At 42.1% G+C, this 20982-nt stretch overlaps 1 protein-coding gene across 50 annotated transcripts in view; it reads right to left on the bottom strand.

Annotated features, from left to right (window-relative positions):
* The window catches only part of EPB41L3 (erythrocyte membrane protein band 4.1 like 3), a 904669-nt gene that overhangs the window by 434299 nt on the left and 449388 nt on the right, over positions 1–20982 (bottom strand). For all 50 annotated transcript variants that reach the window (XM_085606055.1, XM_085606026.1, XM_085606030.1 and 47 more), the window contains exon 5: positions 9313–9355. In XM_085606055.1, coding sequence (XP_085462181.1) covers positions 9313–9355 — 43 coding nt within the window. The remainder of the gene's footprint in view (positions 1–9312; positions 9356–20982) is intronic.

Raw genomic sequence — 20982 nt, 5'->3', positions numbered from 1 at the left:
TTCCATCTTTACAAGGTCACAAGAGGCCTCCAAGACTGTGCCCAGTGATGTGTTATTAGTGGTGTGAGCTACCCTTAGTTCTATATTGTCAAAAGGGATGTTGGTTTGGCTTGACGCTCGCTGTTTGCCTGCTGCACAAGTGTGTTTGAAATCAGGAATGCTGCTCGTTTTGCAGACTATTAATTTGTTGTAGGAGTTTAGAAGACAGCTTAGAAGACTCCAGAACCAAGAGATGCTTGCATTTTTCATTCACTCAGACCTCAGGAAAACCTAAGGTGTATTGTGGAACAAGAGCCTCATCATTTCAAGCCTACTCTCTTCAGTATAAAATCAGCACAGAAAGATTTTTCCAAATGAAAAGAGGACATGAGTAATGCACATCCTCACCCAAGTAATAATTTAGTGAGCTTAAAGTATATGAAAGCTTACAGCAAACGATAAGTCTCTTCCAAATAACAGTAGTCACTGTGCCATTACAAGCATCAAGTTCATTTTCAATGCAGGATGCAGCTCCCTGCCTTTATCTCAACCGTTCATTCTGAAACATGATCACAATGAGCAAAACCTGCCAAATATTGCCTTCAATAAGATGATTTGATCTGCTAGTCCTCGGCAGACTGGACTGTTGTAAAAGCCTCATGCTAGGGATGCTCCAAACGTCCCTTCAAACAGTGTGTTTGGGGGCACGGCCTTGGGGCAGGGCCTATACAGTGGGCTGCTGATGCATGGAATGGCCTTCTCATGGCCCTGTATGTCAATGTTGAGTGCACCAGCTTCCACTCCCGCCCCAGTAATGTCATTGATATCATTGTTGATGTAACCTGCGAGATTAGCTGTGAGGTCATGAAGAGGGAGTGCACAGGGGCAGAGGGTACTGGTTGCTTTGCTGACCATTACTGTGAATGTCAGTGGTATTGAAGTTTTGCATCATAACAATGACATCGCCGTAATTATGTTTTTGCAATCATTGTAGGCTTTCTAATGAAATACCTCTGTGTCCAGTTCATATAAACCCAGAGCCTACTGAGCAAGACCTTCGCCAACTTAGGCAACCATATAGGTCAAGTTCAATATCATCTTATCTCGAATTGCTTTTATCATAAAAGTTTGCTTTCGGCTGACTAGCTCAGCTCCTACCATCTTTTTCTCAGTATGCGAAGTGAGGTGCTCCCACGGTGAGATCTTTCACTAAAAACTCACTAGTCGAGCTACAACTAACACCCTTCAGACATACCACTACTGACCCTGTACATTCATGTCTTCCATTTTAACTGCATTGTGTTTTTGCTTAGGGGGACTTGTTGTCTTTTTCACTCCCACGTTCACCATCATCCCTTACTAATTGGATCTCTCTTCAGTCTGAATGTCATTTACATCTTCTCAACTATCAGGATTATGTAGAAAACAAATATATACATGTTTAACTGTTTTCTACCCAGACCCAGCCTTCTCTTGCACCTGCATAGTACTTTTTAGTTAAGAGGAGCTTCCCAGAGCCAGCCTTGAGCCCATCCACCTTGTTTTTCTTCTAGGAGAAAGTAGCTCACCATTCCCTACCGTGATCTGCTTTGTAATGTTGTACACTGGTGTGAGGGGACTATTCAGAGAATATTAATTAAGAATTGTAACTGATCGCACTGCCTGCTCTGAATGATCTTTAGTAAGTTGTGAGCGGGATGGGTTCCGCACTAGCTGCCGCCAAGATGTACCTGGTTTTGGTTCTGTTGTGTTCAAAATATCTTTTCAGCTCGAAAGATGTAATGCACAATCTATTTGCGAATCAGCCCCATGGGCAAATATGTAACACCTTTGTGATGATGATGCATGATGATGTTCATTCAGAGTTCCAATAAAAACAAGTATAAAAAAAAAAAGAATTGTAACTGATAAACATGTCAGTCTTCTCTGTTGCTAAACCAAAGGACAAAACGGAAGAATGATTCACTTGCTGACTACAGTGATTACTAAATTAGCAGGAGGGATGCTGGTAGGAGGAGGCTGATCATCGATAACAACTCAGAGCTGGAGGGCCTTTACATGCGGTTGGGCAATACTCAAGAACAGTTAAACATGAGATTCAAGGTGTCGCGCTTCTTGATAATATATTTATAGAATTTTTCATGGTATGCAAAAATTGGTCCAAGACATAGGTCATCAAATGTGTATTGATGAAACAAACAACCAGAGCTTCAAGGTGGCTGGTAATCAGTCCACAGGCCGTAACACAATAAATACAGGCAGAAGGTAAGGACCCACAGCATGCACTGAACACATTATCAAAATACAGAAAGTAAACACAATGACTAGTGATATAAGCCATAACAAAGAGGCACAAGATTCATATTAAGGAACCAGATCCACTGTGAGGAGGTGGAGAAGTAGCTCCAGACCTTGCACCTCTTAGCTGATGGAATTTCCTTCATGCCATGAAATGAGATTACATTCTCTATTCTTGGCGAGGAAAATATATGCTAAATGACAGATATTACTTAAGACATAGGAATGGGTATATATTAATGACATGAAGTACTTCTATGTGAACAATGGGCGCAAGGCATTATTAGAGACCAAAGGACACTACTGACACAACTAGTAATTGGAAGAAAAGGCCAAAAGACAACATTTCCACATTAAAGAACAAGGGATGTTAGTAACACAACCAGTAACTGAAAAAATAGACTAAAACCCAACATTTCGCACAAAATGAGACAAAAAGGAAACGGCCTGTGGCACAATGTGGAAAACCACTGTATCTGTGAAAAGGTGAGATAACGTCCCCACCAAACACATTCATGAGAGTAAGTTAAGAAATGTGACAGAACAAGCAAAAATATACATTTATATGAAGAGCAGAACTGATAAACTCCGTTAAACAGGATGCACAGACTATAGTGGTAAAATGAGTGCTATTCTATTGACTAACAGGAACAGGCATGTCTTAAACTCGTCATAATAAAAGCAGTAGGGTTGGCATACAACTTGAACAGAAGTCCTAAGTCAGGCCAAATTAGATATTTCAATGCACAAACAAAAGATCTGAAAGAGTGTCTCCGTTTAGAAGCATCAGTAAATAATGACATATTAACAGAGTTGCATTTGAAATCGTGCATGGTTGAAGAATGGAATAAGCAATAATATATATAATATATAATCACGGTAAATATCCTGTAAGTAAGTTGAAAATGATAGAATAACTTGAAAAGCCCAATTCAACTGAGGAAATATTACCAACATCAATGTAATCATCCAACAATGCTCAAGGCCTAGACGATTCATGAAAAGATTAAAAAAGAAAATTGTCAGCACAGTCAAACAGAAAAAATCCCCATGACACAGCGCTTAATTTGAGGCGGTGCTGTCCGGTGCTCGGAACCGGCACTTAATTGTCAGCACCTGCACTTCTTATAGCCTGCCACATGGTGGCGCTGTCCACCTAATTATGGAATGAATGCAACAACAGTTGCTTATTAATTCTACCTACATTATGAATCACTAAAACCTGCAGTCCAAGCCATTCCTATAGTCTTGTGTGACCTGGAATCGTCTGAACTCTCACACTTGCAGGAGTGTCATGGTTAGTAGTTATATTGGGACTGGCATTGGCAGCACTGGCAGGGGCTATGGGTCGCTCAAGCTGCAGTGGTCTCCTGACAAGGGCACTGGCACTTTTTTTTAAAAAACACATTCTGCACTGCCATGCCAGCAGATTGTACCTTATTTTAACTGCAAAACACATATTTACAGACCGATAGATGTGCCCAATTACGAAGTAAAAGGAAATTAAAAGATTTTAGTAACAAGCTTGAGATCTTGCTCCCTAAAGTAAGTGAACTCGTTATAATCATATGTATGAGAACTATAGACATCTTATCTCGGGAGTGTAGTTAATGTAGAAGACCTATTGACCCTTGATGCACAGAATACATCTGCTGGAACAAAGGGGTTACCTACTGGCTTAACAAAACAAGCATTTGCAATGCAATAGGTCTCACATTATTAAAGTTTGAGCTATTGGCATTGCTAAAGAATGCAACAACAATAGCTTAAACTTTAATAATGCTAGACCTATTGCATTGCAAATGCTTGTTGTGAGTTGGTTGATGATTCCTGCATAGATGGTGTTTCTGTAGTCCAGTTTGCAAGTGATGAGGGCTCGGATGCTGGTCTTCCTGGTGTTGTTTGGTAGCCACTGCAGCCTCCATTGAGTAGGTCCAGGGAAGGGGGAGAAGCGCAAGGGGCGGTGGGCAGGCTGGGAAGTTTGTGGGAGAATGAGATGGAGTAGGAGGTGCATGGAACAGGTAGGGAGTTGTGGGGAGGAGGGCAGGCGGCAGAGAGGGCAGGAATGGTATCACGAAAGGGGCACTGCGAGAAAAATTACTGGCAAAAAGAAACAAAAGCACAATCACGGGGAGAACGAATGGCACAATCATGGGAAAAAGAGATGGACAAAGGCAAATTAATGGCAAAAATACGTGGCAAAATAATGAGAAAACAAACGGATAAGGCACAATCACCGACAAAAAGCAAACAGAGGAAGGCACAATCATGGAAAAACAATGGCTCAATCATTATTCAGAGAGAAAAATAGTGGCACAGAAGAGAAAAAAAGGTCATAGAAGAGAGAGGAATGATCGAGGCAAGAGCCTTGAAGCGCTGGGGCCGGGTTTGAAAGGGCATTGACTGGCTAGAGGACTACTCAGAGGTAAGTCTTGAGGAAGGAGCCTAGGTCTTCCGCCAGCTTAATGCATGTTCCGAGCTGCGACCACCATTTAGTGATTAGGGAGGGGTAGGAGTCCCTCCTGGTAGAGGTGATTCGGGATCAGGGGGACATGGGAGGAAGGAGAGTGGAAAGAAGCAGGAGGCACGAGGAATGGGTAAGAGCAGTAAGGGGGGGAGAGAGGGAGGGAAAGGGATCACTCGAGGAGGCAGCGAGCCAAGGCTAGGTGAGAAATACCACGAGAAAAAAAGGCACAATCAAAGAACAAATGGCACAATCATGGGAGAAAGTGAAAGACAAAATCAGAATAATCGCAAATAACAAGTGGTAAAAACACGAGGAAGAAGAAACAGGCAAAGGCACTATAATCGCACAATCATGAAAAAAAGAGAATGGCAACGGCACAATAAAGGCAAAATCACAGGAAAGAGAGGCAAAAAAAGTGGTACAATCATGGGAAAAAGAGACAGACAAAAGGACAATAATGGCAAGACAAACAAACAACGAACGATCACAGGGAAAAAGCAAACACTTGAAGGCACAATTACTGAAAATCAAGTGGTCCGGACACGAGCGAGCACCCGCCGCGCGAAAGTGAAAGCAAATTTGTGACGCAGCGGAGCGTGGCGCGCGCGCTTGGTGGGGGCGGGGGAGCTTTTTCCAGGCGGGGGAGCGGACCCTTTGAAGTATGATGCCGAGGGCGCCAGTGGGCTGAAGCGCTTCCCCAAACAGATTGCATGGCGGCACGATGCACGTGATTGTGCGCGTGCTCGCCATGCAATCCACTTTGGGAGCACTTTGAAATGCCCCTCTTACTAGAGTCTCGCATAGCGATTGCGTAAACGCAATAGCTAGCCGAGACCTAAAAATGACTGATGACCTCTACTCCTAAAATGTATTTTTACACCTGCTGTGGCCGAGAAAATACCTCTCCATGAATAGATTTGCCTAGTAGACGTCAGAGATGCCAGTTTTCCCTATTAATTGTTACACTTATCATTTAATCTTTAGCTCAAACAGTTTGACAAGAGCATACCAGATGCCTTGAAGCGTATGCAGTAGAAAAGGAGATTATTATTTTTGCTCTCTATCTTATTTTCGTGAGTGACTTTTGGAGCACCATATCAAAATTCTAAAAAGTCCTGTGTATGACTACAAATGTAAGAAAATCCAAGACACTGTAAACAAATGCAAAATAAGAGGTTATGCCAGACAGAAGAAGCATTGGCAAAGCCAATAGATTCCGCCTATAGGAAACCTATTGTTGTTATAATAATTTTTTTTTTAAATGTTGCACTGCAGCGTGGGCTGCTGTGAAACATGGTTTAACATAAAAACAAACAGCTGTGGCGCGGCCACAGTTGACTGCGTCATAGCGCCTTTTTTGTTTACTTTAGGTCATGATGCACATTAGCCCGTGCTGCTGTGCAACATCTTTAAAAACATTGCAAAGCCAAATAGTTCTTGGACGTCTATTCAGCTTTGCTAATTTTATTTGTGACCAGGAATGGAGGGCCTTACAAAAGACAATATATTAAACAAGCCACATGAGGGGGTGCAGGGATGAGGGATGGGGAAAGCAACATGAGGAAGTAGGAAGAGGGATTGCAGATTGGAGAGTACATGACCAAAAAAAAAGGAAAATTACCTGTAAAAGCCTACAGCCTGTGGGAGGACACTGGCCACAGACGGGTAGCTGCACTAGGTCCATACTCCTCAGCAGTTACTACGCTGAAGCAACGAGAGGAAGCAGGAGGCACTGACCAATCAGATGCAAGGAAATGAGAGTGGCTTGAAAGCCAACCAATGGTACGTAATGGTAAGTAATGGAAAGGCTTGAGGACCCTTTTTAGGCGTTTTTTTCTTTTTTGTTTATAAGAGATTTTGCAGGCACAGCGCAAGTGTTGTGCAGGCGAAACCTAAAAAGGCTTGATTGCTGATGGGAAAAATCTGTCAAATACTGTTGGGGTGTAACTGCTAGTATAAATAACGTTCTATGTATGCATAACGTCTTTGTTTCATCAGAGGAATTAAATTAATCCTCTTCCTGTTTTAGGTCCCACATTCAAATTGAGTGCCCATTTAATAGAAAGTATTTATCTTTACATGGAATAAAGCTCCATGGACTTTAAAAATGCTACTCATAACAACTTTAAAAGGTGGGGTATATTCAGCGCCAAGATTTACTTGTTATGGGCAAAACTGAAGACTCTCCCAAACTGGGTACAGAAGAACTCTTATAAAGTATGAATTTAGAGCAACTGATAAGAAAGATCCCACTTGGAACATATCCATTGTTTCCAGCTCAATGGAAATAAATTATCTGCATCAAGGCAAATACAATCCACAGGCTTAAAAACATCAATTACAAAAATCTTACCAGGACCCCTCCAGTTCTCTAATATTACTAAAGTGCACAAAGATCATGTGACAATAAGTGAGCAAAAAAGTTTTTGAATAAAATCAGTTACTTTCGCACAAGAAGAGAATTCTTCTGGAAAAAGAAAATGAAATTCAAAGGCAATCAGCAATAGTTGAGATGTGAGCCCCTCCTGTTTTAGTAGGTAGGAGGATATTTCAAGGAGAGGGCTAAAGTTTGAGAGGAAAGCGAGGAGTTTTGTAGGTTTTTACTTTATAAGTGGAAAGTTCTGGGTCGAAGGAAAGACCTTAACCCCTTCAGCGCGGCGTGGATTACCGCGCTGTGCTGAAGGGTTCGTGCGCGGGCGGGGCCATGACGGAGCAGTTCCGTCATCCGCACAGCGCAACCGATGCGCATGACGGAACCGCTCCGTCATGCGCATCGAAGGGGTTAAGCATAACTACACCAGTGTTTATTTACCTCCCCTTGAAGCGAACTAATCAGGCTGTATATAAATAATCTCAATATGCGAAATAGGCTACAATTTTATAGAGGAACAAAATTAGGGATTATGCAAAAAATTGATAAAATGATCGAGTAAAAGAATACTTACTCCAAAATAACTAGATTAGCTATCTTTCACTTATAAGAGATTATAAACAACTGGAAAAAGTACACCACCTAGAATGTATTTATTTCAAGTATTTCTACAGTGCAGACTTACCCATGGGTCACCAGGACCCTTTACACAAAGCAAAGTAGTTCAGAAACATTATCAGAATACAGCAATGGAAACAATAGAGAACATGGTATTAACTATTAACCAGGAAGGTAACATCTAAAGAGGTGTGTTGTCAGATCTTTTGAGAAAGAGAAGAGACCAGGGTTTAGGACAAAGAGGTCAGGGATGGACTTACATAGTCTTTGGGCACAGCATAAGAAGAACTGCGCTGAGATTTTAGCTTTTCTGTCTATAGGGATTTTGACAATTAGTTGATCTGATTCTTCATTGTCCACTTGTGAGTTGGAGTTTATTATTCAAGTTGCACAGAATTACCTTATGGGGTAATGTATGCAACCTAAATTCAAACATCAAGTGGAAGCCAGTGGATTGTAACGTTTCATTTGAGCTCAGAGTAAACTTCTATGAACAACAAAAAACACACAAACAACTTATATTTTTCAAATTTAAAGTTTGCAAAAACATGTTTAAATATTGCATCATCTAATGGTTGGACTCAGATTTGTAAACTGTTTAGCTCAATAGTAAACTTTTTATTGGCCAACTACGAGTGTCTAAAAGAAGAGATTCTTCCAGTCCCAGAAGGACGGATATTGGTTGTATGGTCTTTCTGCCAGTACCACATGTGCATTCAAACTCCCACACACAATAAAAAAGAAAAAAATCTCAAAATGAAGCTGATGCGAATTGGCCACCAACATAATTTGCCCTTATTTCAAGTTGTGAAAAGTTGTAATTATGGACATTGTTTGAGAAATTACCACCCTGCAGATTATGAGTTTACCGGGTGCAGGAGTCTGATAAAACCAAATGCTTTTCTGTGCACATTTTCCACCTGCTCATAAACAGGTCGTAAATGTAGACAGAAAAAGATCTTGAATCAGAAAATCTCTTGTGAGAATGGGATTGGTAGTTAAGGAGCCTTCATGTTATTTCCAACAACTGAACCTAAATCTTATGTCTGGGGTAGTGATACTGGACCTAGTTACCATTCTTCTCGGAATGGGAGTCCATACCTATGGTCTTTCACCACAATATTTAATTGATTAAAACAAGATATAATTATAAGTCTAACTAATGGCTGGTGGTATACATCCACCCTATTAATCTATAATATGATTCACTTGGATAAAATATATGCATTTGAAAAAACAAACACCAGGTAAACTCACTCGCTCCCTTATTTCAGTCTGGAACAACTAAGTGCTCCTTGAATCAAAAGCAACCATCTCAGCAAGCATAACATTGATTGGCAGTACTTCACAAGATATGCAATGCAACACATCTAAAAGTCCTTTGCTTCGAGAGTTTTCTTCCTCAGGAAGCACCCCCAGGTCGCTTTCCAGAAGGAGCTACGCTCCACATACAGATCAAAATTTATAGCTAATTCAAGTGGCATTTTTTGGGTTTTTTGAATCTGATAAAAAAACATTCTCTATCATCCTTGGTTCCAGTGTAACAATGCCACAATATCAAAATGAAATTGGAACTTACTTCGGACTTGTTTCTTGATTTCCTTTGCCGGATCTAGCCAGTTCTGAAAATGTAAATAATATTAATACTTTACTATCAAGAAATCACTCAGGAAGATCAGCACTTCATTAACAATCTTTCTTAGACTACAAGACAAAACCCCCATCACATCTAAAAACAATCACAACAGTCAGCTTGGTTTTCTGTTTCTTCCATTTATAAATGGTATCGACCCTTATCCTTTATTCAATACTGTGAGGTGATTGTCCTCTACAAGTGCAGGTCTGTTTATTTTTTCTCGCTTATTTGTAAATTGTGTTTTAGTTTGTCAATACTACAAAGGCGCCAGCCAATAGTTCAGAATCAGCTGAAATGTCACTCAGTGAAGAATTTTTTTTCCCGTTCTATTCTGCTTGAAATGCACTTAAACACTACCATGCAACCCGCTCTGAAAATGTACATTCTGGAAGGTGTCTGGAGATTCATACATGAGTCACACGATTATATATATTTTGCTGATACAGGCAAATTACATCAACTTAAGTTTGAATGAATGAATGGCAACTTTATTCAATCCTTAAAAATATTCATAAAACGTACATATTTATAAAACCTAGTAAGAATAGATAATACAAATTCATCATATGCGTGGACAAAACCGCTGAAAGTGTATCAATAAATATATACCAATTCATGATATAAAACATATAAAAATCATAAAATACATCAAAATTTGCCTTACAGTAAATGACCCTGGCTATTCTCCCCAATTCAGAAAAGCAACCGCTAAAACAGGGTAACAATAAATATATACCAAGCCTTCATATATAAATCAGAAAACACATTAAAATTCACCTGATGGTAAATGACCCAGAATATACCCCCAAATCAAATGACCAACGAGTTTCTTTAGCATAGGGAGAGTATTCAAAAGGAGCTGACGCCAAAACAGACCTCCGAGAATAAAGTAATAATAACAACACCAATGCTGGTCTACTGAAGTAATTTTGGAAACCACAATTGGATCTGATACCTGTTGGAAAGTGGATTATTTGTAAAGGCAGATATGCATTTACCACTGGCAATAATACCACTTACACGATATAGGGCTCAGAACAGGTCTTAGAAAATTATTTCCATGCTCAACCCTTGGTAACCTGGCTGCAAGCAGGCAGGCTTAACTTTAAAGACAAGTATGTAAAGCATTTAAAAAACAAATTTCTGTAAATAATTAAGACACAACACACAATAAAAATCCAACATCAATTTATATTAAAAAAGGTAATATTTTTATCTTTAAAATGACACCAAAATGAAAAATATCCACTGTAGGAACCTGAGATATTAATTTGTAAAGATTAGACAATTTCTAGTGCTTAGAAACCAACAGTGCCACTTTTGAACATTTGGTTGCTTGTGACAGGGACAAATTCACATTTAGCAAGTTTTCGGTAGGATTTCTCACCAGATGTTGTGCAGCCTCCTTCAGAAGGCTTAATTCCGTTAGGAACTCCTTCCTGAAATTCCTCTTGCAGGTGCAAAGTGTCCAAAACACAATCCAAGAGTCTGGAATCTCCAAGAGGGTCCTTGAAAATTTGGGACTTCAGTTTCCACAATCCACTTGGACAAAACCCTTACAAATCCACTGATAGTACTCCAGGCTGAGGGTTCTTTGTGGTGATGGTCCAGGTGAGCTCTGTTAACCTGCAGCTTGCAGGGAGTCCACACTTTAGTCCTTTTGAAGCAGGTTTGATCCACAGGGCTGTAGTTTCAGATGGTGCAAGAGGCGTAATTTTCGGAGTGCAGAGCCTGGTTAATGCACATCAAACTCCTCAGCCTGGACCCTTCTTATACTCTTAGGTTTCAAGCAGCAGATCTTAGAGGCACCGCCCTCTCATATACTTATTCAGTGTTCTCTGGGGTCAAACAGGAGGGCACTTGTATCCAATGAGATGCAGGGCAACACTCCAGAGTATGACAACTTCCTCCAAAGTGTGGCACAATGATATCCCATTAAGCACTATTCCTCCAAAATTCAATGTTTTCAACAGGGATAGAAGAGCTGGCCAAACACACTTCCATGATGGCTAAATTTCATAGCCTCTCCCCTTGTATCTGCTCATTCCTTCCTTAAGCCTAGCATCTGGCTTCATTCAAAGAGGAGAGTTGTAAATGAAACTGGTGTCTTTGGCTTGTCTCCTCCTACCATTTAAGGGCATTATTTACTACCCGTTCCCCTGGCTCTTGTATTCCTATGCCCAGTAAGCTATCCTCCCAGAAAGGCTTCCTAACCCCTGGAGGTCATATATCGCATCTTCAAAGCGGCCAAGCGAATCCACTTATCTCTGACCAATCAAGGCAGAGCACTAGAGGGTTGAATGTTGGCTAACAGAGAAGAAAGTTTTATAACTTCTTGTCTGTACATTTCTTAATAAATTCAACAATACCATATTGGCGGATTTATCATTACCATTCTACGGAGTCCTTTAATCCTAGTTTTAGGGCTTTTCTTTCTCCAGTTAATAACTAATAAGCTCTTCCAATATTAACCTACGGCCTGAGGATCTGCAACGGAAAAATTTACTGGGCAGGTTCTCCAATACCAGGGTCTATAAAAAAAGGTTTTATAAGGACCTGCTTATACCTACAGCCCCCCCCCCCCCACACCCATGGAACCCCTAGGAAAGGCTTTAGGGGCTCTAAATATATCAAAATATTGCAGATCCTCATTTCACAGTGCCCTAGCACAAAGGTCGATTTTGGGAAGCACTTTACTACAATGTGGGGAGTGAAATGTGCATTTCACTAAGCCCCGGGCATATAATAACCTTTTTAAAAGGTTTCTCCTTATAAGTACCAGTTTCCCCCAGCGCTGGGACAACTAGGGGAGACCCTGGGGGCATCCAACATGCCCAAACATTTTAGTTTATAAATTTTTAAGTGCCCAAACACCAAGTCGAGTTTGGGGACAATTTGAAAAGCAGTCCTGCAAGCCAGGGCTGTTTATAAACTGACCTCAGGCTCCAACAGTGCACACAGGCAAGTGCAGCAAAGGCTGATGGCCTATAAACTGCCCTGTCCTATTCTGTACAAGGGACTGAAAGGTAGTTTTGATCCCCCTGACCGATTATGTACTAGGGCCTTATAGGGAAGGTCATGCCAATCACAGGTGTACCCTAACCCATAGTGTACCCTAGGGCAGAGTTTTCCAAACTCTGTGTCGCGACACGGTACTGTGTCGCCTGCCATGTGTGGGTGTGTCGCGCAACGATGACTTCTGCGGGCAGATTAGGGCGAATGCTCTCTTGGACGTTTGCATTGAGAGACGCAGTACGCGGAGAAAGGAGAGGCGCTAGGTGAGCGTGAGCACGCGGCCTTGGATGCGCGTTGAACGTTGAATGCGCAGTCAGTCCACGTAGCCACCTCTGCTCCCCATCCCAGGCGCTTGGTACAGTAAGTTTAGCAATTTAAAAACTCGGCATTAAATTGGCATTCAATTGTGTCCCCTGGTGCCCCATAGAAACGGAGAACCCATGGGTGGAATGCGCTCTGTGTCTCTGGGAACATGGTATTTTTGCGCGGCGAACCGCGTGTGATGGACAGGGCTAGGCGTGTGATAGCGTCGGACAGCATGCTGGAGTTCTCGACTATGTTTTTTGTTACGCCTCGCATGCATTTCTTAAAAGCTTTGCAATTTCAGAGAGCTCACCGCATTCACTCCCATGTGCCAGCATCAACAAACAGAACATGGTTGCTAATTGCAACACCATGAGATCACAGTTCTTGGGCCCTGCCTACATAAACTAGAAATTCAGCATCTTAGACTCCGCTATGATACTCGTCACCCTCCATGACAAGACTCCGGCGAAAATGGAGCGCTACCTACATTTTCTATGCTCTGTTGATATGAATTAATTTTCACCCGCTCCCTTTACTGGGCAATTTACGAGACCACAGGCATAACCCACACTGTCTTACAGAGTTGAGATCATGGCACGCTGGTGTTAGATGCCTTTCCTGCACCACTGTGCTGTGATGCAGACCGGTTCTGCACCTCAATGTAGCAGCAGTTGTCGCGGTTTAGATCTGATAGTGCTGGGAATATTTTACAGATAGGGAATACTCAATGCCTTTCGTTATTCAATTAGTACCCACAGCATTTTCTCAGCATCAGAGATTTGTGATTGTTGGTACCTGCTTGATGTACGCACCCTGCCCTTTTGTGCACACTTTACAGCCCAGCTGATTTCGTCAACAGTAGAGATTGTTGAGGTGTGTAGCTCATTCCATATATTACTAAGAGGCTGTACACAACGCCCACGGACTGATACTCACTGCTCTGTATTACCCACCACAGATTGAGTACTTTCCCAGCAACAGTGACACACGGCAGCGAAATAAACTACCCTTGTTAATTACCCCAAACGCAGTTATTGATATGGAACAATAAAACTGCAGGTTCTTAATATCCCGGAATGCCTGGGTGCTGTTGAGTACACTGGCAGTGCTTAATTTGCGAACAAAAGAGTGCAGGTGCCCGAAACTGTGGTAAAAAAAAGTCGGCATCTGGTGCACTTAAAATAAAGGTGCACTTAAATTTAAGACGCATACAGGCTGGTAGTCTTAAATCCACTCCCAGACGCTCACAGCACTCTTTCTCGCTCTTGCAGGTTCCTGCTTTCTACCTTCGCAAGTTCCTGCTTTCTACCTTTGTGACAGTTTTGCCATTAAGCACTGTAGAGCAGTTTCACATTATACTTCTTGCTTCCGTGCTGAAAGGTGCAAATAATCTCCCTTTCAAATTAAATAGGCGCAGGCACTTTGAACTGCTTGAATGCAGTGGTCCTCCGGACAAAACTCCAGGAGCAGATGGGTTGGAAAGGTCTTCGTGTTCATCACACGCCATGGTTTGTTTACACATCATAGCTGTGAAGGAGTTCTGGTCTGAACTTGTGGTGCATTCAAGAGTGATTGGGTTAGCTAGAATTACTAATGCTGAATGCTTTGTCAGTTCGTCCTGAGACATGCCTACACCCTCGCTGTATGCGTAAGGATGTCAGCAGAACAAGCGACGGATAGACAGTTTTGCCAGTCACTGTCTTTGTCAGAACAGATTCACAATTTCTTTATTAATCTTCCTGCTTTCTCAAATTTGCTTGAAAATGCACCATTTGCCCACTCTTTTTTCAAACTTTTCTCGGGGGTGAACCCCCAGAAATCCCCTTAGTTGGTTCGGGCTCGCTCGCTGTGCTCGCTACACTGCATTACCGTGTCACAAAATGTTGCATTTCTAAAAAGGGTTTCACTAGCATGAAAAGTTTGGAAAGCTGTGCCCGAGGGTATGTAGGTGTTTTCACTGTATGCCAAGTGTCTCTTTCAGCATAGCACTAGCCCTGGGCCTGACCCTGGTTAGGCAGAACCCAGGGCCAGTCAGAGTCAGTTACCACCAGTACCAATCAGCAAAAGGTTGGGGGGTTTCCAGGGCACAGGATGATTTTGCAACAATCCCAGAAACTTGTCTTATCAGTAAGTATTGTACAAACTTGAGACTTTTCTGGATTTGTATGATGTGCATTATTACGCCATCTGGTGGTTTGGTATATAAGAATTGTGTGTAGTAGTATATTTTTATCCACTGAGGATCGACTTGGGAGGAGGGGTGGACTTTAATGGCTTTGTATGATATAAACTGTAATCCCACAATGCTTTCATGCGTGACCATTAGCTTAGATTTTTTATATTACTTCCTTCATGACTAGAAAGGTCGGGAGGGGGTTGCATGTGAATCAAAAAGCATCTCAAGTTGCAAAGCATACTTACAGTTAAGTAACAGGTATCATTTGCAGAGTTAATTCTCTTCCAGATTAACATGCTGTGCAAAAATTACGAAGTGCCCCCTTCCCTCACCGTGGAGAAGGGCTTCATAAAGGAGTTGTTGCAAAATCTTTTGTACTACCAGAATTTCTTTTTTTGAAAAAAATGTATATACATGAAAGCTTTGATAACATATGCTTTGTTGACTATGCTTCCGTACTATAAATGCCTTTTAATGAGATATTTTGTACTGGTTGCACATCTTGCAGTCGTAAATTTAGTGACTGGTGCCCTCGACTTATAGCACATCGTCTTCATGAACTGATTGCTTTATCCGATGTTCCTTTTTATGTGTTCCTTTAATGTTCCCTTGATGTAGTACATTATTGCCCATCTTACATCTAATGTATGTTGAGCTCTTTCTGCTGCCTTGGGAGGACACCACCTTTGGTAAAAATGCAGGATGTGTTCTCATGCCAACTTTGTCCCTTTGGACAATTAGGTATGGCTTATGCTCTGTTAAAGCCTGTAGCTCATTAACCCTATGTAATGAAGTAATTACCAGGGGCATAACACAGGCCGCTGCAGCCCCTGCGGAGCAAGGAGACCCCCTCAAACCTTTAAAGGTCCCCCATTTAGCTGAAGATCAATGAATATCTGTGAGATATGGACATATATGCCAACATTTTGAAACAACAAAGAAACTGATAGTGAAAAGAAATTGGGGGAATTTATTTTCCTCATTGACTAACATTGAAAAAGAGGCAGCTTTAGGTGGGAGAAAGCTAAAGTAACACCTACTTTGGCCTGAATCGGGCCTGTTGGCATGTGTGTAAGGGGAACTAATGGGGGTCCTTTTCACTTTCCGCAGGGGGGGTTCCATCTGTTACGCCACTAGTAATCACTATTCCCCAAAAACTGTGATTTCAACGTTAAATATTTTAAGGTTGCTTTGTACGCAGTTTCAAATAGTGATTTCATTAACCCTGCCAATTTTGGTAGTTGTATCTTATGTGTTGGTTAGATATTTTTTTGCTCATTCTAGTAATATTTTTTTTTATGACTGATACTACAACGATTGGCTTTTGTTGAACACCTTCAGTATAAGCTGTAATAGTCGATAGGTGAACTCTATTGATGCACACAACTGAGGCCACATTTTCAACAAATATGTTTAATAAGATATAATTACTGTTTTGCCGGTTAAGGTAAGCAAGCGATTCTTTCTTTCGCACCACCAACACTTTGCCCCATAACATCTTTAAATACAGTTTTTCTTGCTTCCTTGATAATATCCATGTGCTTATGTGGTAATTTCAAATACCCAAATTCACTGATTTCAGGAGTCAAGCTCCATGTTTGCAGGGTGCGACATTCCGAGTGAAATATTTTCCACATCTGTAATGTTAGCAGGTCTTGCAATATTATTTTGGTGAGGTATCTACATGAGGTGTGATTACCAAATTTATCTTGGCCACCTGGGTGCTATAAATATCAATACCATGTTCGAAGTTTTGAATTTGCTTATCACAATCTGGATAAATGATCTCAGAGGAAATGTGTATGCACATTTCCTATACCAACTTATAAACAGTGCATTCCCCATTGACTGTGAAAGGCAATGACTGGATAGGAAACGTATTGATTGCTGCGAACAAATTCAATGTCGGGTTTTCTCCACATACCAAATATGTGATCTATGGCCTTCTGCTTCAACTCCTAATCTTGTGTGGTGCCCATCTGTCTGCTTATGCTGTCAACACCAAGGTTTTCTGCACTTGGCATGTGCTGCGCTATCAGTGTGATGTTTTGTAAAAAATGCCCAGTTCCCAATATCCTCTGCTAATTTCAACAGGATAAATAAGTCTGTTATCCCTTGTTTGTTTAGGCAACACTTTGTGGCTTTATTGCCTGTAAAAATGTGCACAACCTCATTGTGGATGTGACTTTGGAAAGCCGTAAGACCTATGAAAACTGTTTGTAGCACTAATTAATGTGCATTACTATATATTTTTTTTGTGTGTTTAAAGAGATTCTTCTTTTTTTTATTTCAAAGATTTATATTGAAATTTTTGCATAAAAAAGGAACACAAAACATAAGCACACAAAACTAAACATTTAGTTATACAAAAACATAGAACATGCACAAAATCTGCGATTTTTAAGATCTAAAGTACCTTCCGCTTCCCTCTATTTTCTTTATAGTCTGCCATACCCTTCTCTTCTTATAAGGGGTCTCGGGTATGTTTGAGGGGGAAAGATGCCTGATCTGCGGTAAGTGTATAGGAGCACAGAGAGAGAGAGAGGGAGCTTGGTGGATTGTTCTAGAAGCTAGGCGGCAGGTGTCAGTCTCGCCTTCTTCAGGGAGTTTCATTTGGGCCTAGGTATTTATCCATAGATGTCCACATCCCTCTGTTAGGCTGTCTCCACGGTGAGTCTCGTAGGGACACTGCGTCTGCCCCTCTAAGATATGTTACCCAGTTGAGCCACCCTTTGAACGATGCCTTGGATGTGTCCTTCCACTTGTTTAGAATCAATTTAATCCCGGCAGTTAGCAAAAGGTCAAGTAGGTCTCTATCTCTTTGAGACATGGGGTCTGTCGTGATAGGTGTAGTTACTAGGGTTGCGAACTCTGGATTAAGGGATCACCCTAGCATGTCTGTTAGAAATGTAAAAAATGTTCCCCAGTAGGTTTTAACCCCTTCGCTGCCAGGCCTTTTCCCTCTCCTGTGCCAAGCCTTTTTTTGGCTATTTGGGGTAGTGCGCGTTAGGTCCCTGTAACTTTTTGACCACATTAGGTATCCACGCCAAATTTGCGTCCTTTTCTTCCAACATCATGGGGATTCTAAAGGTACTCAGGGTTTGTGGATTCCCCTGGAGGGGTCACAGAAATTAGCCAAAATACTGCAAAATTTTGTTTTTTTTTGGAAAAATTGGAAAAACGGGCTGCAAATGAAAGCATCTGGGTTTTTCCCTGCAAATGTTATCAAAAAAGGGTTTGTGGGGTTGAAATAACCATTTTCCCAGCTTTTCGGGGATACCAGACTTTTGTCAGAAACCCAACATTTTTTACACAGTTTTGGCATTTTTCTGGGACATAGCCTATTTTTGCTATTTTTTGTGCTTTTGACCTCCTTCCAGTTAATGGCAGAAATGGGTACAAAAGCAATAATGGATCCTGGAAAGCTATACATTTTCTAGAAGAAGACAAAATTCTGAATTCAGCAAGTGGTCATTTGTGTAGATCCATCAAGGTTTTTGTTATAGAAACAAACAGTTAAATATAGGATAAATTGAAAATTAGTTGAAAAAAACAGCCCTTTGTGTCAACGTTTTCACCTGTAACTCCTTCTAATTATAACAGCTCTTTGAAAGCAATATACCGTTGCATCCGCTGGACATTACTGGTTGTGGGGATATATAGGACTTGTAGGTTCACCAAAAACCCAACGAGCCCAGAGCCAAAAACAGAGCAGCAACTTGCAATGGTTTTTTATTATGTACCGGGTATATAGTAATTATTCTGTAAAAATGTGTACATGGAAAAATCGGTATGAAAGACACCTATGCATTTCTGAAATGGGAACAAAATATAGAGTTTAGAAACAGTAGATATTTGCACATTTCTGAAATTGGGAATACTCATACTAGCATGAGAATTATCAGTCATTTTTTAGAATTACTTATGTTTTACACAATGTCTTTCATTTGGAAGGCAAAACTGCATCGAAAGTCAATAGATAATAACAGTTCCTTTACAAATCTGAATTACCCTAAGTCTCCCGATAAAAATGGTACCTCACTTGTGTGGGTAGGCATAGTGCCCGCGACAGGAAACGGCGCAAAACGCAACGTGGCCACACCTCAATTTCGCAGTGAAAAATGACCCTTTTTTGGCAAAATGTTTAGCTGTAGTTTTTGAACTCTAGCTCTGCGGGCACCTTGGGAAACCTAGCAAACCTATACATTTTTGAAAACTAGACACCCAGGGGAATTCAGGATGGGGTAACTTGACTGCCTCCCACCAGGGTCTGTTACCCAGAATCCCTTGCAAACCTAAAAAATTGTAATAAAAAACACCATTTTCCCCATATTTCTGTGGTGGAAAGTTCCGGAATCTGCGTGGATCCACAAATTTCCACCCACCCCGCGTTCCCCAAAGTCTTACGAGAAAAACGGTACCTCACTTGTGTGGGTCGGCCTAGTGCCCGCGACAGGAAACGGCGCAAAACGCAACGTGGTCACATCTTAATTTCACAGTGAAAAATGACCCTTTTTTGGCAAAATGACTAGCTGTAGTTTTTGAACCCTAGCTCTGCGGGCACCTTGGGAAACCTAGCAAACCTATACATTTTTGAAAACTAGACACCCAGGGGAATCCAGGATGGGGTGACTTGACAGCCTCCCACCAGGGTCTGTTACCCAGAATCCCTTGCAAACCTAAAAAATTGTCCAAAAAAACACATTTTCCCCACATTTCTGTAGTGGAAAGTTCCGGAATCTGCGTGGATCCACAATTTTCCACCTCCCAGCGTTCCCCTGGGCCTCCCGGTAAAAATGGTGCCTCACTTGTGTGGGAGGCCCAAGTTCCCGCGACAGGCAAGGGCCCAAAACGTAGTGATGTGACATCAAAATTGCCTATCTCAAAACCACCTGGTTTTGCAAGGGGAGTCACCTGGGTTTTTGGCCCGGTGCTCGGCGGCCATCTAGGGAAACCTACCAAACCCATACATTTCTGAAAACTAGACACCCGGGGGCTTCCAGGGAGGTATGGCTTGCGTGGATCCCCCAACGTTTCCTTACCCAGAATCCCCTGCAAACCTCAATTTTAGCTGAAAAAATCACTTTTTTCACACATTTTTGTGTGGGAAAGTTGTGGCATCACTGGGCTCACTCAAATTTCCCACCTCCCAGCGTTCCCCTGGGTCTCCCAGTAAAAATGGTGCCTCACTTGTGTGGGAGGCCCAAGTTCCCGCGACAGGCAAGGGCCCAAAACGTAGTGATGCGACATCAAAATTGCCTATCTAAAAACCACCTGGTTTTGCAAGGGGGGTCACCTGGGTTTTTGGCCCGGTGCTCGGCGGCCATCTAGGGAAACCTACCAAACCCATACATTTCTGAAAACTAGACACCCGGGGGCTTCCAGGGAGGTATGGCTTGCGTGGATCCCCCAACGTTTCCTTACCCAGAATCCCCTGCAAACCTCAATTTTAGCTGAAAAAATCACTTTTTTCACACATTTTTGTGTGGGAAAGTTGTGGCATCACTGGGCTCACTCAAATTTTCCACCTCCCAGCGTTCCCCTGGGTCTCCCGGTAAAAATGGTGCCTCACTTGTGTGGGAGGCCCAAGTTCCCGCGACAGGCAAGGGCCCAAAACGTAGTGATGCGACATCAAAATTGCCTATCTCAAAACCACCTGGTTTTGCAAGGGGGGTCACCTGGGTTTTTGGCCCGGTGCTCGGCGGCCATCTAGGGAAACCTACCAAACCCATACACTTCTGAAAACTAGACACCCGGGGGCTTCCAGGGAGGTATGGCTTGCGTGGATCCCCCAACGTTTCCTTACCCAGAATCCCCTGCAAACCTCAATTTTAGCTGAACAAATCACTTTTTTCACACTTTTTGTGTGGGAAAGTTGTGGCATCACCGGGCTCACTCAAATTTCCCACCTCCCAGCGTTCCCCTGGGTCTCCCGGTAAAAATGGTGCCTCACTTGTGTGGGAGGCCCAAGTTCCCGCGACAAGGAAACGTTGGGGGATCCACGCAAGCCATACCTCCCTGGAAGCCCCCGGGTGTCTAGTTTTCAGAAATGTATGGGTTTGGTAGGTTTCCCTAGATGGCCACCGAGCACCGGGCCAAAAACCCAGGTGACCCCC

Source organism: Triturus cristatus, chromosome 5_1 (genome assembly GCF_964204655.1).
Source record: "Triturus cristatus chromosome 5_1, aTriCri1.1, whole genome shotgun sequence".
Lineage (NCBI taxonomy): Eukaryota > Metazoa > Chordata > Amphibia > Caudata > Salamandridae > Triturus > Triturus cristatus.
The sequence above is the reverse complement of the archived record's forward strand: the minus strand, read 5'-3'. Positions and strand labels throughout refer to the sequence as shown.